Source organism: Lepidochelys kempii, chromosome 10, assembly GCF_965140285.1.
Source record: "Lepidochelys kempii isolate rLepKem1 chromosome 10, rLepKem1.hap1, whole genome shotgun sequence".
In the NCBI taxonomy this organism is placed as follows: Eukaryota; Metazoa; Chordata; order Testudines; family Cheloniidae; genus Lepidochelys; species Lepidochelys kempii.
In genome coordinates this window covers 79,847,979-79,862,942 of record NC_136389.1, presented here as the reverse complement: position 1 = coordinate 79,862,942, position 14,964 = coordinate 79,847,979, and the positions used below count along the sequence as shown (strand labels likewise).

General features: G+C 38.4%; 1 protein-coding gene across 8 annotated transcripts in view; it reads right to left on the bottom strand.

Moving 5' to 3' along the window:
- The window catches only part of ZWILCH (zwilch kinetochore protein), a 28,033-nt gene that overhangs the window by 9,480 nt on the left and 3,589 nt on the right, over window positions 1-14,964 (bottom strand). For 5 of the 8 annotated variants that reach the window (XR_012154107.2, XM_073304406.2, XM_073304405.2 and 2 more), the window contains exons 2-13: window positions 12,932-12,983; window positions 11,992-12,087; window positions 11,762-11,880; window positions 11,003-11,199; window positions 10,357-10,436; window positions 9,774-9,929; window positions 9,497-9,568; window positions 5,871-5,964; window positions 4,447-4,502; window positions 2,583-2,688; window positions 1,322-1,401; window positions 924-1,080 (exon numbers count right to left, since the gene is read on the bottom strand). Coding sequence is in view for 7 of the 8 variants with exons in the window: in XM_073304406.2 (XP_073160507.2) it covers window positions 924-1,080; window positions 1,322-1,401; window positions 2,583-2,688; window positions 4,447-4,502; window positions 5,871-5,964; window positions 9,497-9,568; window positions 9,774-9,929; window positions 10,357-10,436; window positions 11,003-11,199; window positions 11,762-11,880; window positions 11,992-12,087; window positions 12,932-12,983 (1,265 nt within the window). In the remaining variant the exon portion in view is untranslated. Of the gene's footprint in view, window positions 1-923; window positions 1,081-1,321; window positions 1,402-2,582; window positions 2,689-4,446; window positions 4,503-5,870; window positions 5,965-9,496; window positions 9,569-9,773; window positions 9,930-10,356; window positions 10,437-11,002; window positions 11,200-11,761; window positions 11,906-11,991; window positions 12,088-12,931; window positions 12,984-14,964 lie in introns of all 8 variants that reach the window. The other 3 variants (XM_073304409.2, XM_073304410.2, XM_073304408.2) reach the window with 3 other exon arrangements.

The following is a 14,964-nucleotide window of genomic DNA, read 5'->3' as shown; positions in this document are numbered from 1 at the left end:
AGATATCCCTGAGCTTGGCCTGTTTAAGTATCCTGATCAAATGCTTATAAATGTTTTGTTACTATTTGGAGGTAGTAAACTGCTTATTATTTAGACTTTCTAAGCATGTTTAGAACAATTGTATAAATGCCATTTGACCTTTGGATTTAATAAAAGGAACGTATGGTTAAATTAGTCTTGTGGTAATAGCCTGATAAATAATAATTCCAACAAAGAGTAAGAAAAAAGTGACAATGACAAAAATGAACAAAACAAAAAACAACAAAAATGGAGACAACAGAAGAATGGAAGCAAAAGAAACAATGCAACTGTGAGACTGAAGATAAAGCCACAACACCATTGAAGTAATTTTTTTTTATTTATTTTATTTTTTTTAATATCCCTACGTGCTAGCTTCTATTTCAAGGTTTGGCTCAAGAATGCAATTTATTAATTTTGTAAAATAAATGATACTGTCAGTATTCTTGGCTGTGTTCTCCTCAACCCCTTTTGATTACAAGAAGGGGGAAAGAGAGACAGTAAGGACGGACACACATTTTTTCCCCACCTAAAGCATTATCACACCTAAAAACAGGCTCTGGTTAAATAAATAGGATATTATTCAAATTTCTCCCTTCAGATTTTTTCAGACTGATAGGTTTCTATCATTTTGACATTTATGAAATCCTACATAAAAAGATTAGTTTAGAAATCTGTTACAGCCTTAGTTATAAGCCATAGTTATTTTGAGATAATTTTCAAATTAAAAGTAAGCAGAGGAACACACTAAGTCGTAAGTAAAGATTTTATGGGCAATAAGGAAAAAGGCTAAGGTGACAGAGAGGTGAAGTTAAAAAGAAGTCAAAAACAGAGGTGATGGATTGTTTGGGTCAAATAACCTTTTCTTGTGAATTTCCAGTCATGCCTTTAAATAACAGGTTTACCTATAAAACAACTGACATAATCTTTCTTCATTTTGTCCAGACCAATCTCCAGAAGCATTTGAATTGGAGTGACACCGCTGAGGGAAATAGCCTCCATAGCTCCATGATAAGATTGTTGAATCAACTTGCTTAGTAAACTGCTACTCCCTTGATGAATCTAAAAAAAATAAGATTTTTCTTGTAATATATAGATGAAATACACAGTATAATTTAAAAGCAAGACATTATAAAAAAAAAAAAAGAGACAAGCTAATAGTGAACTATTTAAAAACTGAATTTAAAATATGTCAAAATGAGGAGTAATTTACAAACATTTAAAAGAAATGTATCCTACTTTATTTACACATCCAAAGCTGATATTTTTATCATGAAAACATATTCAGGATACACATACATACCCAAGGCTGTATCTCACCATGTTCTAGGGATTTTATAATCAGTGTGAAACACTCTACCAAGTCTTGATAGGAAGTGACACCTTGAGAGAAGAGTTATTCCAATATTTAATTTATAATGGCTACAAAAACATCTATCTTCCTTTATCACATAGATGATAAAAGAGTTGACCAATGCACAAAATGTAGGACTTTAAAAAACTCCAAGAACATAATCCCATAAATGTACTGCACAGAATGGCCCAAAGATAAGTTTAAATGTGTGACTGAACCAAGAGGTCTTGCACTACACCATGAAATTTGACAAGAGGTCTGTGAGAGCAGGTTCCAGAGAATGGCCCTTTACTGATAATGCCTGCCCTAGAGTACAGCTCCAGAACCAACAGTGAAAGCAACTCAACAGTTTATAAATACTGTTAACAGGACATGAGGAGAGAGAGCTGATTTCTCAGTTAACTAAGTCCTAGACCGTGTCAGGCTTTATAGACTGCAGTTCAAGGTGTTTGTTACAAACTGAAGTAAACAGATAACAATGCTTCATGCTCCACAGAAACTAATATATGCTCTTAACTGCTTGCCTCACTTAAGAGAGGAGTGTCTGCATTCTGCATCAGCAGAAACCATCAAGTACTGATATACCTGAGTAGGGTATATTATACATTTGTATAGAGTACATTTTAGTCATCTGCTTTTGATGTTACAAAGGCATTCATTAATGTGGCAATATTCACATCAGAAAAGAATGATCATGACTTCCAAGTCAGCCCTACAAGTAAAAAAGGCATTTATGTGACAAAACTGTCACTTGTTAATAAAAAAAACAGTAATTGATTTAATTAATAGGCCCTCAAGACTGCATATATTATTTGCAAAGGTTGACATCTATAACATTTTCTGAGGAACTACCTACTTTAAATATATTCCGTGAGCCCCAGTAAAGTCTATTTTATAGATAAATGGCTGTCACTAACAAAGTAAGTATGCACTATTTATTGCTAAACAGAACCAACAATCAACTTGGCAAAGAGAAAATGTGCACATACCACAAGTCACCATACTTTCCTATAATATCGTAAATAGAGCATACTATCTTATGATTAAATGAATGACAATGATCCTTAAGCCTGTTTATGGCATAACCATCCTGAAGAGTTAATCAGTTCTTAAAACTTGGAGAAACTTATACCAATTTCTTAAAATATGTATAAAAAAGTGGTATAGGAAATGTGTAAAAGTTATAAAGGCAGTGAGAAAAAACACTTACTCTTTCTCATTTTGCACCACAATTGTTCAGCAAAATCCAGGTCTCCTCGCTCATTAAAAAGTGATTTTATTGAACTGTCCACTGCAGCAGAGTCACACTGGACTTTCTGAAAGAGAGAGTTTTACTTGAAAATGCTCCTTCAAAATGAAGTCAAACATTTGTCATAACATTCTAAAGCAGTGGTGTGCAAACTTGTCCAATCGTGCCCCCCCTTATCATTCACAGAATTTATTGCATCCCACCCTCTATTGCCACCTTTACTTCTGCACTACTACTGGCAACAGTGCTGCCTTAAGAGCTGGGTGGCTGCTAGGCAGGGCATTCATGTTGTTTGCAGTGCAAGAGGACTATATTTTTAATCCCGCTCCTGTCTTGCCCCATAATACCCATTCTATTTTTATCCTGTTCCCACTGTTATGATAGTGGGTTCTGCAGGACTCACAGGATCCCAGTTTCTTCACACAAACCCCAGAGAATCTTATATGCTCCAGTTTGCACACCGCTGTTCTAAAGATGCACATAAATCAAATCCTCTCCAATGGCCAAGTCTATTCTCAAGATTAATATTTCTGCTCCTGCCCAATCAGTAGTTCGATAAATAAACGTATTTCATACCAATTAAGAAACATGCTTTTACCAAGTCTTAACAAACCAGTGAGGAGCCACAGTCCTAACCTCTTGGGAAACAGCTAATTCCTAAAGGTTATGTGCCCTCAAAAAGACATTCATGTTGGGAAGAAGGGTTTCTGGCCATTGCAAGGCAGAGCTTGACCAGAATTCTTGCCTAGAATGAGTAAAAATGGACGCTGACTCCACTGTGACTTACAACTGGCTATACTAGTATAGACAGGAAGTACTGTCATAAACAGCTGCAGTGATGGAATTAGAGAAGCACCAGTAAAAGATATAACTACTACTGCACAGGTTTCACAGGTGATTTTGGTTTTTTTTTTTTTAATATATGACTTGCAATGCACCAAATACAAAAAAAAAAAAAATTATTCTGAGCGTATGGTTTTCCCCATGATCTTTGATGCAGGACTAAAGTTTATGATTTTGTTGCTGTACATTAAATCACAGACTTGCAATCAAAATGGAAAATTTATTTGACTTAACCATCCCATAAAAAGAAAAAAAACTCAACTATTTGTGAGGAGGGAGGAAGACAAATAAATAAAAATACTAACATAATTACTAAATAACTACTAAAAATATTAAAATCCCTACAAAATTGTATGAAGTTATTTAAGGCAGGAAATTACCATAGTGGTGTGTGTTACGTAAACAGCTAGAAAGATAAATTTGCCAGTTTCCAGACCCTCCAGTAGGCCATGGACCACTGGAGAGTCAAACCAGCGGCAGAATGAAACTGGCACAGAGATCAAAGCGCTTCATGCAAGAAGGTCAAATAGCAGCATGAGACTGATCACTTTAGGAGATGAGAGGGGAAGATTAAGATGATGAAAAGTGATCGTGTTTGGAAGAAATCAGAGAGAGAAATCTCCAACCCATAGGTAAAGAGGAAGAGAGAGAAGGAAGCAGACCTTTGTGGAGTTAATCCACTCTTATCCATCAGGATTGGTGTTGCCTGCTGGAGAAGATCACAGCTACTTCTCTTTGAACATAACAATCAAGTACTAAAAGCTAAGTAAAACTCCGGGGAAAATGCTAAATTATAAAATATTGAGAGAGATTTTGAAAAGGCACAAATGGCATTTCGCGTTCAGTTAAGTGCCCAACGGCTACATGTACTTTGAAACAATAGATCTCCTACAGTTCCTGCTGAGTCAGGACAACAGGGGAAATTTTCAAAGTACTGCAGAGACAGTGAAAGAAACAAGAGGATGACTGAAAATACACATACCTCTGCATCATTTTTATGTACCGATGTATTAAATCCATCCAGTTTATTCTTTAAATCTAGAAGGGGGAGGGAAAGGAATTGCACCACTATAATCATGTACAGCTGAACAACAGTATGAGTCTCAGATATGTTACAATTTTGGTCCTACTAACAAATACTGACAGGTATTATCTTTCTTTGTGAGTCTTTCTATACACTGTTTCTTCTATTCTATATTAGAAAATAGAATATTTGAGTTGGAAGGGACCTCAGGTGGATGATCTAATCAGACTTATGAAAAAAAATCCTCACCCACTAAAAAAGAGTTCATAATGCTGTCATGGGTTCCTTGCCATCCTCAAGGGCGGGGAGGTGGAAGAGAAGGGTTTGGAGGTGTGCACACATGCGTTGAAAAGAAATCACCACTCTCCTGCATCTAATACATTCAGCTGCATAATGGAAGGATTTGTTATATTATTTCTATATGCCCATCAATTAAGGACAGTTTAGTCTGGGATGGTCCCTTCTTGTGTATTTTTAAAGTAAATTGTTTTGTCAGTTTTTCACACTTACTTTTACAATATTCAATAAATATACAATATTTTACAATAACTTTTACAATAGTTGCCTAGTGATAGCTTGTTAACACCTATCCTCTCTTCACTAATGCTGAAACGATGGTTTTATTGTTCATCAACATCTCTGGTTTTCTTCCTTACATTTTTTTGCTTCTCTGTTAGTCTATATGCAAATTTGTGGATATTTTCAGTTTCATTCTAAAGTTCTCCGTTTCTCTTCTTCTATATCCATTTTCTATAATCTTAAACTTGCATGTCTGTAGCCTCTCTGACATGAATTTTGCGCTTAGTGGCCAGAATTTTTAAAAGTTACTAGTGATTTTTGGAAGCCTCCGTTTGAGGCACCTTAAAAAGGATGTACTTTCAAAGAGTGGGCATTTGGCACTTTCTGAAATTCAGGATAATTTTGGATAACACAAGTTGGGCACACAAAGATTGGTGTACTGAAATCACTAGTCACTGAAATCTTGGCCACTATGTTTACATGTGTCTTTCCTGTCTCAGTCTGTAAACTGTTGTACAAGAGATTTTTATTTGTCTCATTTCATTTTTTCTTCCGATTTTCCACAACATGGGAAAAACACTAAGGTTTACCCATTGCACAGGACTCTCATGATTTCACCAGGAGAGTTAGAGGTATACAAAGTAAACTGTTTCTTGAACACTTCTGGTGGACTACAGTACCTTTATAAATTACCATTTGCAGTTCCAATACTATCATAATCTTATGTGGCATTTTCATTTCATTCTTGTGAAATTTTAAGTCCCTTGCAATTTTTTTCTTAACATAAATTTTGATTACAGGATTTGCCCTTCTCCACACAATTTCACCCAATCATAGCATCTCAAATTATTAAACAAAAATACCATTCAGAAGTTCCTGGACAAGCTCAACCGCTGATTCAGCTACCAAAGGCTCAGGCCATTCAGTCACACCAGTCTTCAAGCCTTCAGCCAGAACCTAAGAGCACAAAAAAATCCAGAGACACTTATTTTGTTTGAGGTTCTGCACATAACAGAGAATATAAAAGTGTATTAAACTTGCAAAGAAAAATTACCCACCATATGAAAATTCCACCAAGAAATGTATATGGTATGCAATACTGCCAAGCTAATGCTGTGTTAGACATGTTTGGAATGTTCTGATTTGTGTGTTCTTTATTTCTCAACCTTAACACTGCATTAAAAATTATTTTGCATTAAATATATTCATGTAATTTCAAAGAACCTTTTAAACAGCTACGGAGATTCTAAATAAGAACACCATCCAATTGTGGAGGTAAATGCTCGGTTGCGCAGGTGGTGTCAGAGATAGATCTTTGGATTCTTTGACCCTGGAACGTTGTTCCAGGAAGGATTGCTTGGAAGAGATGGGATCCACCTAACGAAGAGAGGGAAGAGCATCTTCGCAGGCAGGCTTGCTAACCTAGTGAGGAGGGCTTTAAACTAGGTTTGCCAAGGGATGGAGACCTAAGCACCGAGGTAAGTGGGAAAGAGGGTGCAACAGGGGAGCCCTCCTGATTCGCACTGAGACAGCAGGGCAATCAGCTAGTTATCTTAGGTGCCTGTACACAAACGCAAGAAGCCTGGGAAACAAGCAGGAAGAATTGGAAGTCCTGGCACAGTCAAGGAACTATGATGTGACTGGAATAATAGAGACTTGGTGGGGTAAATCACATGACTGGAGCACTGTCATGGATGGGTATAAACTGTATAAAGGACAAAGATATACTGTTTAAAGGTATAAAGGACAGGCGGTGGAGAAAAGGTGGAGGACTTCCATTATATGTAAGAAAGCAGTATGATTGCTCAGAGCTCCAGCATGAAACTGGAGAAAAGCCTGTTGAGAGCCTCTGGGTTAAGTTTAGAGGTGAGAGCAACAAGAGTGATGTCGTGGTGGGCATCTGCTATAGACCACCAGACCAGGAGGAGGAGGTAGACAAGGCTTTCTTCGGACAACTAACAGAAGTTTCCAGATCGCAGGCCCCGGTTCTCATGAGGGACATCAACCACCCTGACATCTGCTGGGAGAGCAATTCAGCAGTGCACAGACAATCCAGGCAGTTTTTGGAGAGTATTGGGGACAACTTCCTGGTGCAAGGGCTGGAGGAACTAACCAGGAGCCATGCTCCTCTTGACCTGTTGCTCACAAATAGGGAAGAATTGGTAGGAATAGAAGAAGTGGGTGGCAACCTGGGGAGCAGTGACCAGGAGATGGTCATGTTCAGGATCCTGACAAAAGGAAGAAAGGATAGCAGCAGAATACAGACCCTGGACTTCAGAAAAGCAGGAAACTGATGGGCAGGATCCCCTGGGAGACTAATTGTGGGGGAAAGGAGTCCAGGAGAGCTGGCTGTATTTTAAAGAAGCCTTATTGAGAGCGCAGGAACAAACCATTCCGATATGCAGAAAGAATAGACAATATGGCAGGCGACCAGCTTGACTTAACAGACAAATCTTCGGTGAGATTAAACACAAAAAGGAAGTTTGCAGGAAGTGGAAACTTGGACAGATGACTAGGGAGGAGTATAAAAATATTGCTCAAGCATGTAGGGGTGTAATCAGGAAGGCCAAAGCACAGTTGGAGTTGCAGCTAGCAAGGGATGTGAAGGGTAACAAGAAGGGTTTCTACAGGTATGTTAGCAACAAGAAGATGATCAGGGAAAGTGTGGGACCCTTACTGAATGGGGGAGGCAACCTAGTGACAGAAAATGTGGAAAAAGCTGAAGTACTCAATGCTTTTTTTGCCTTGGTCTTCACAGACAAGGTCAGCTCCCAGACTGCTGCACTGGGCAGCATAGTATGGGGAGGAGGTAAGCAGCCCCAAGTGGTGAAAGAACAGGTTAAGGACTATTTAGAGAAGCTGGACATGCACAAGTCCATGGGGCCAGATGCAATGGATCTGAGGGTGCTGAGGGAGTTGCCTGATATGATTGCAGAACCATTGGCCATTATCTCTGAAAACTCATGGCGATCGGGGGAGGTCCCGGACAATTGGAAAAAGGCAAATATAGTGCCCATCTTTAAAAAAAGGGAAGGAAGAGAATCCACGGAACTACAGACTGGTCAGCCTCACCTCAGGCCCTGGAAAAATCATGGAGCAGGTCCTCAAGGAATCCATTTTGAAGCACTTGGAGGAGAGGAAGGTGATCAGGAACATGGATTCGCTAAGGGCAAGTCATGCCTGATCAACCTGATTGCCTTCTATGATGAGATAACTGGCTCGGAGGATATGGGGAAAGCGGTGGACATGATATACCTTCACTTTAGCAAAGCTTTTGATACAGTCTCCCACAGTATTCTTGTCAGCAAGTTAAAGAAGTATGATTGGATGAATGGACTATAAGGTGGATGGAAAGCTGGCTAGATCATTGGGCTCAATGGGTAGTGACCAATGGCTCTATGTTTAGTTGGCAGCCAGTATCAAGCAGAGTGCCCCAGGGGTCGGTCTTGGGGCCAGTTTTGTTCAACATCTTTATTAATGATCTGGATGATGGGATGGATTGCACCCTCAGCAAGTTAGTGACTGACACTAAGCTGGGGGGAGAGGTAGATACACTGGAGGGTAGGGATAGGGTCCAAAGTGATCTAGACAAATTGGAGGATTGGGCCAAAAAAAATCTGATGAGTTTCAACAAGGACAAGTGCAAAGTCCTGCACTTAGGATGGAAGAATCCCATGCACTGCTACAGGCTGGGGGCCAACTGGCTAAGCGACAGTTCTGCAGAAAAGGACCTGGGAATTACAGTGGACAAGAAGCTGGATATGAGTCAACAGTGCGCTCTTGTTGCCAAGAAGGCTAATGGCATATTGGGCTGCATTAGTAGGAGCACTGCCAGCAGATCGAGGGAAGTGATTATTTCCCTCTGTTCCACACTGGTGAGGCCACATCTGGAGTATTGCGTCCAGTTTTGTGCTCCCCACTACAGAAAGGATGTGGACACATTGGAGAGAGTCCAGCGGAGGGCAACGAAAATGATTAGGTGGCTGGGGCACATGGTTTACATGGAGAGGCTGAGGGAACTGGACTTATTTAGTCTGCAGAAGAGAAAAGTGAGGGGGGGTTTGACAGCAGCCTTCAACTACCTAAAGGGGGGTTCCAAAGAGGATGGAGCTCGGCTGTTCTCAGTGGTGGCAGATGACAGAACAAGGAGCAATGGTCTCAAGTTGCAATGGGGGAGGTCTAGATTGGATATTAGAAAAAACTATTTCACTAGGAGGGTGGTGAAGCACTGGAATGGGTACCTAGGGAGGTGGTGGAATCTCCATCCTTAGAGGTTTTTAAGACCCAGCTTGACAAAGCCCTGGCTGGGATGATTTAGTTGGGGTTGGTCCTGCTTTGAGCAGGGTTTTTGACTAGATGACCTCCTGAGGTCCCTTCCAACCCTAATCTTCTATGACTCTGTGAACACAAAAAACGTAAAAAATACCATTCCTTGCAGATTGTTGACAACCAAACTGATATAAATTGGAAATTTCACATTTATACTTACAATCAGAAACTGCAGTTCTCTATGTAACTGGAACACAGGACTCCTGGGGTCCCCAGATTCCAGTCTAATGTTCTGAAAATTCCAAAAATACACATCAGATTTTGAGTTTGGAATACAAATTTGCTAAAACCTTATTAACAAAACTCATGAACTATTTATTATGAATGTTATCAACATACTATATTGCTACTGCAACAATAATGTAATTAGCAAAAATTAGCATATTTTCTGTGATCTACAATACTTGGTATAAACAGTGACAAAGGCTTTCTCCTACCAATGTTGCTGCTGCAGTGAGTGGAGGTGTCTGTAAAATCTTATCCACAATACTCCATGTAATATCAATATATATATTACTCTCTGATTCAATCCCTGTATCCTCCAATGTAGTGGATCGAACAAGCTCATATTGAGCAAAGCCTTTGGTTGCCACCTAGAATGAATATATTTTAAATAGACATTTAAAACAGATCTACCATTCTAAGGATTATTTTCAAAAGAATGTTATGTGATACTTCCTGAAGCCTGCAAAAGAGCCCTAAAATGCCAAATCAACATAGTACTGGGCAGGTGTTCCATCAATCAAACATTTATAAGAGAACTTTAAAAATAAAACTTGGCTAGTGTCAGACAAACAAACTGCAATGTCGCACATCCAGAAGTTAGGTACCACGTGTGGTCCCTTGCTTCCCAGATTAGCAGGAGCTCACAGTGCTACAGATCCACACACAAATCAAGATATAAACACCACCCATAAAGCTAACCAAAAAGTCCCACAAATTAACAAATATACAAAAATCTTACAACTAAAATAATTAAATTTACAATATTCAAAGCATGGGAAAGCATGAAAAACCTACAATAGATGAGCGATGTCTGATTTTGTGTGCCTTTTTGAGGTCTTCTAGACTTGCAAAACAGGTTATATCAGCTGTAGGACCTGGGAAAGGAAGAGAGACTTTCAGAAAATGCTAACCACAAATTGAATTTAGCACTCAGATGTAAATATTAAGTGATCAAAATGGAAAAAATAAGTGGCGGTATTCTCACAATGCAAATTCTGCTCACTTGTGACACCAGAGTAAGGTGCCATTCACCGTAAAGCTATTCTTCAAAATACTATCATCCCTCTATTGCTTTTATACAATTAGCAGTGCAAATTAATGGCATTTTTAAATGTTCTGTAGGGTTCAGTTACTATATATAAGTGAAATGAATGGGAGAAATTCTCACTTCCCTAAAAGTTGTTGGTACAGCTCTGCAGACAGTCTGACACAATACCACTGCATTGATTGCATTCCGTTCACACTTTGAAGGTTATTTTTGATACCACTTGGGCTAGAGACAATTATTTTAAAATGAAAATTTAGATTATAGAGCACAAGTGGACACCCATCATGGGAATATTGGTTGTTACTGTATTAACTCTCATTTATTTCTTGTCCTCCCCTCTTTCAACTTTGGGGAATGGCTGACTGTGTAACGTTATAGCCAAGAGGAACTTACCATTACATGTAACCGTATGAAAACTGATCCCTGTGATTTTTTTCCCATTTTTGAGAGGCTCAGCTCCTAGCCAACAGGTATGCTCAGGGTCAGAGCTGTCACATCTTACCCACAGGGGAGGAAGCACAACTGGTTTGCTTATCTTCAGATGGGTCATGTTTGGATTTTGTGCCATTGTATAGAGTGAAATCAGTTGCCTGGAAATAAAAGAACAATCATTAACAAAATTTAACATGATGTTAGCTAACCCCTTTCTGTTAACTCTACTTCAAAATCTAGTGTATTAACAGTAAAGTCATTTACGTCTCAGTCCTGCACACTTACACACATGAGCAATCCAATTTAAGTTAATGGGACTGCTCACAAGTGCCTTTGCTATATCAGGTTTATTACTCCTTCAGTTATTAATATTTCTAGTAGGTATGAGCTCCCTTTCCATGATGAAATACAGTCATCTCCCCATTAATATACAGCTTTGCAAATTCCTATGATTAGCTAGAACATAAAAACAGCCATACTAGGTCAGACCAAAGGCCCATCTAGCCCAGTATCATGTCTTCTGACAGTGGCCAGCGCCAGGTGTTTCAGAGGGAAGGAGCAGAACAGGTAATCTTGAAGTGATCCATCCCCTGCTGCCTGTTTAGTTTAGCTATACGCAACAGCTAGTATGCTAGTTACATTGCTGCACAGAATTTACTTTTGTGTTGAATAAGGTATAAAACTGCTTTTAAACAAAAAGATAAAACTATGGAAACTTACTTTGCTCTTGTAACAGACAGAGCAACTGGTCCAGAATCCTTCTGTGGTGCAAACTCTGAAATATAAGTGGCATCATCTATTTGTGATTCTTCCATTTGGTCAGTGAATTCAACATATCCCTTTAAAAGAAATGCACATGTAAATCTGAAAATTGGAATATATTTGGACGTTTCCAGGGATGTAAACATAAAGCTCTAGTTTTAAAACAAAAACAAAAAAAACCCACTTACCACTTTCTGCATAATGAATATCATACTGTTTCCATTCCAAAAACATTCTAAGGGACTTCCGCAACCCGCATCAACCAAACATACTTGGATATCAGCCTGCCAAAAGAAAAGAACATTTTTTTAATGTATTGCATTTACACGTTGTGTTTAGAAGTCATTTTTTTTATAAATATTTCAAAAACAACTAATTACATAACAAACTATTTTCTACTATAATTTCAACCATTCATTAATAATCCATGCCTTTCTCACTTCAAGATAAGACAGCTGCAATGTACTCTACATGGAGCTAAACCTTATCAACTGAGAAATTTAAGATGATGCAGAATGTTGCAAGCCACTTAATAACATCATATCATGAATCGCAGCTCCTGAATCTGTACTGGCTGCCTATTGGTTTCCAGGGGAAATGTATGGTTTAATTGACCTATTAAACCCCGAATAGCTTAAGACCTAAGAGATTGCCATCTTCGCATGCCATGCTGTTGCAGCTGCAGTCAGTGGAGGTACTCAAGATGTAATCCCCTTGATATAAAACAGAGGAGGAGTTTCTCATGACAGTTTCTCCATGAGTGGTTCTAAAGTTTGGAATTCAGTCCCTGAGCTGATCCCAAATAGCCCAAATCTGTTGCTTTCAAGGCATGCAGCAAAGCATAGCTCTTTACTCAGGCTTTTGAATATGAAAAGAAAAGGAGTGCACTAAGGGTACTGTTTGATTTGTCATTTCTATTCAGCTATTTATTTCCTACCTTTGAGAAAGCTGTTTTTAAATGTTACTCATTTTTAAAATTATGCCAAATTTGCCTAGATCCCAAGATTAGATGCTTCTCTTCTACACACCCATTTGTTATAAATTTAAAAATAAATAATGGTCTCTGACATATCTTTAGAAATTTTTCAAACCACTTCTAAGCTTATTTTTTTTTAAAAATGTATTTACCTCAAAGGGAAACGGGTCTTTGGGGATACCTTTGTTTCCTTCATTATATACTCTGAAATAAAACAAAATATTCACTTAGTTTATTTTTTCTTTCCCCCCCTCCCCAAATGATACATTTGTCTCTAAAAACTAGAAAGCAAATGAGCCTCAGAGCTTAGTTTACTCTACGGCACACTACGGACTCCAAATAAAACTACATTTACACTACATGAATTATCTATTTCAAATCTAGTCAATTTAAAAACTTTAGAAAAATAAAAAGTTTCAAGTTCAACAGCTGCCGGAGTCTCCTTAACAGTCTCTGTGGTTCTACAATCATAGGCCCTGATCCCTGCAAGTTCCTCCATGGGAGCAGACCCCACTGAATTTAATGAAGCTCTGCATTGACCCACCTCAGTTTGCAAGATCAGGTCTGTATCTTCCCAATTCTTGTTTTTTTAAAAATGTGTTTCTCTCCCCTGTTGCCGTGAGAGACACTCACAAATAGAAGGGAAAACTTACTTTACTATTTCTCCAGCATAGTCAGTGATTTTAACACAAAATTGTGCCATGTGAGCAGAGTAAACAAATTCCAAATGTAGAGAAAGTCTTATTTTTCAGTCTCTTTCAGTTATATTAATCTTAGGTGTTACTGGAAACAACAATGGGTAAAAAGTATTCAGATGGAGAGTAATTTTTTGCTGACAATGTACTGTTAACTCCTTTCACCATGAGGCATCCAAATGCAGTTTACAGGCAGCATGAATATGGATCACTAATCTACCACTGAAAGGCAGCAGCAAAAATTTAGTTTGAGAAGTGGAAGTGAAGAACAATAGGAATATTCCAATTTCAGTATATTATTACTCTTACTGGTTAATACCCGTAACTCTGACAAGCAACCACGAGATCTTTTAATGACCAAAACTGATCAAGCTATTTGTTTTCACACCTCATCTAAAACACTGCAGCAAAAGTTCAGTAATTATAGAGGAGAAAAATAGCAACCATTCAATTCAGGCTTTTTTGCCATATCTATTACTGCGCTATCAGAGCACTGAAAGCAACACCAATACCACTTCTTACAGCATATAGATTTCCTTTGGAGAACTTACATACTGTCAGAGCTGGACAGGACAGAGACCCTAAAATATAATGGAGAGCTTCACACAACCTATCAACCCTCATCTAGACATGAATTATCAGGCCTGTTATAACTCAAGTTAAATGACTGCCATATAACTTGAGTTAACCAAGATGAATGTACATACTGACATAGACACTCCAAAAATGTTTCATCCAAGACACAAATGTTTATTCCAGGTCATGGTTCGCCTAGGCTACATATGTATGTTAGCAGTTAACTCAGGTTACAACAGCACCAAAAACTCTAATCTAAACAAAGCCTCGGTATTTTTCCAGTGTTTTAAGTTTTAGATATGTTTTAAGACTCAATTTTCTGGCATTTCTTAAAGTAAACTACTCTTTTTAAAAATGCATTAAGCCTGGTCTACACACAGTTTTTGGAACCAGTATTACTATTTCAGTTAGGCTTGTGAATTTTTTTTTAAACCAATCCAGTTATATTAGTGCAATCTCTAGCATGAACACAGTTAAATTATACCTTTATACCAGTGTATAAAGGTGCTTTATACAGGTATAGTTTATGGGAATAACAAAACAAATATAAAACACCTTTTTACTGCATCCACATTGTGGAGGCCGGCGGGGGGAGCATATAGTATTGTATATAAAGCAGTATAACTTTCTAGTGTTGACAAGGCCTTAGTTTCACTTCTCTTCCTTTTCCCAGTTCTCGCTCAATATTCTCTGCAATGCCATCAAGAAAAACTCCTTTTTTTCCTAGAAAGCAGTAACAAGTTTCAGGTATAACACTTTGAATACACTAGAATTTAAGGTGTTATTTCTGACATTATATTAAGGCCCCAGTCCTCAAAGGGAAAGACATGAACAGACCAGTGTGCCTATGTGGAACTCCATGTAGGGATCACACGGATCCCTTTCTAGAATCGAAACCCAAGTTTGCACCAAAC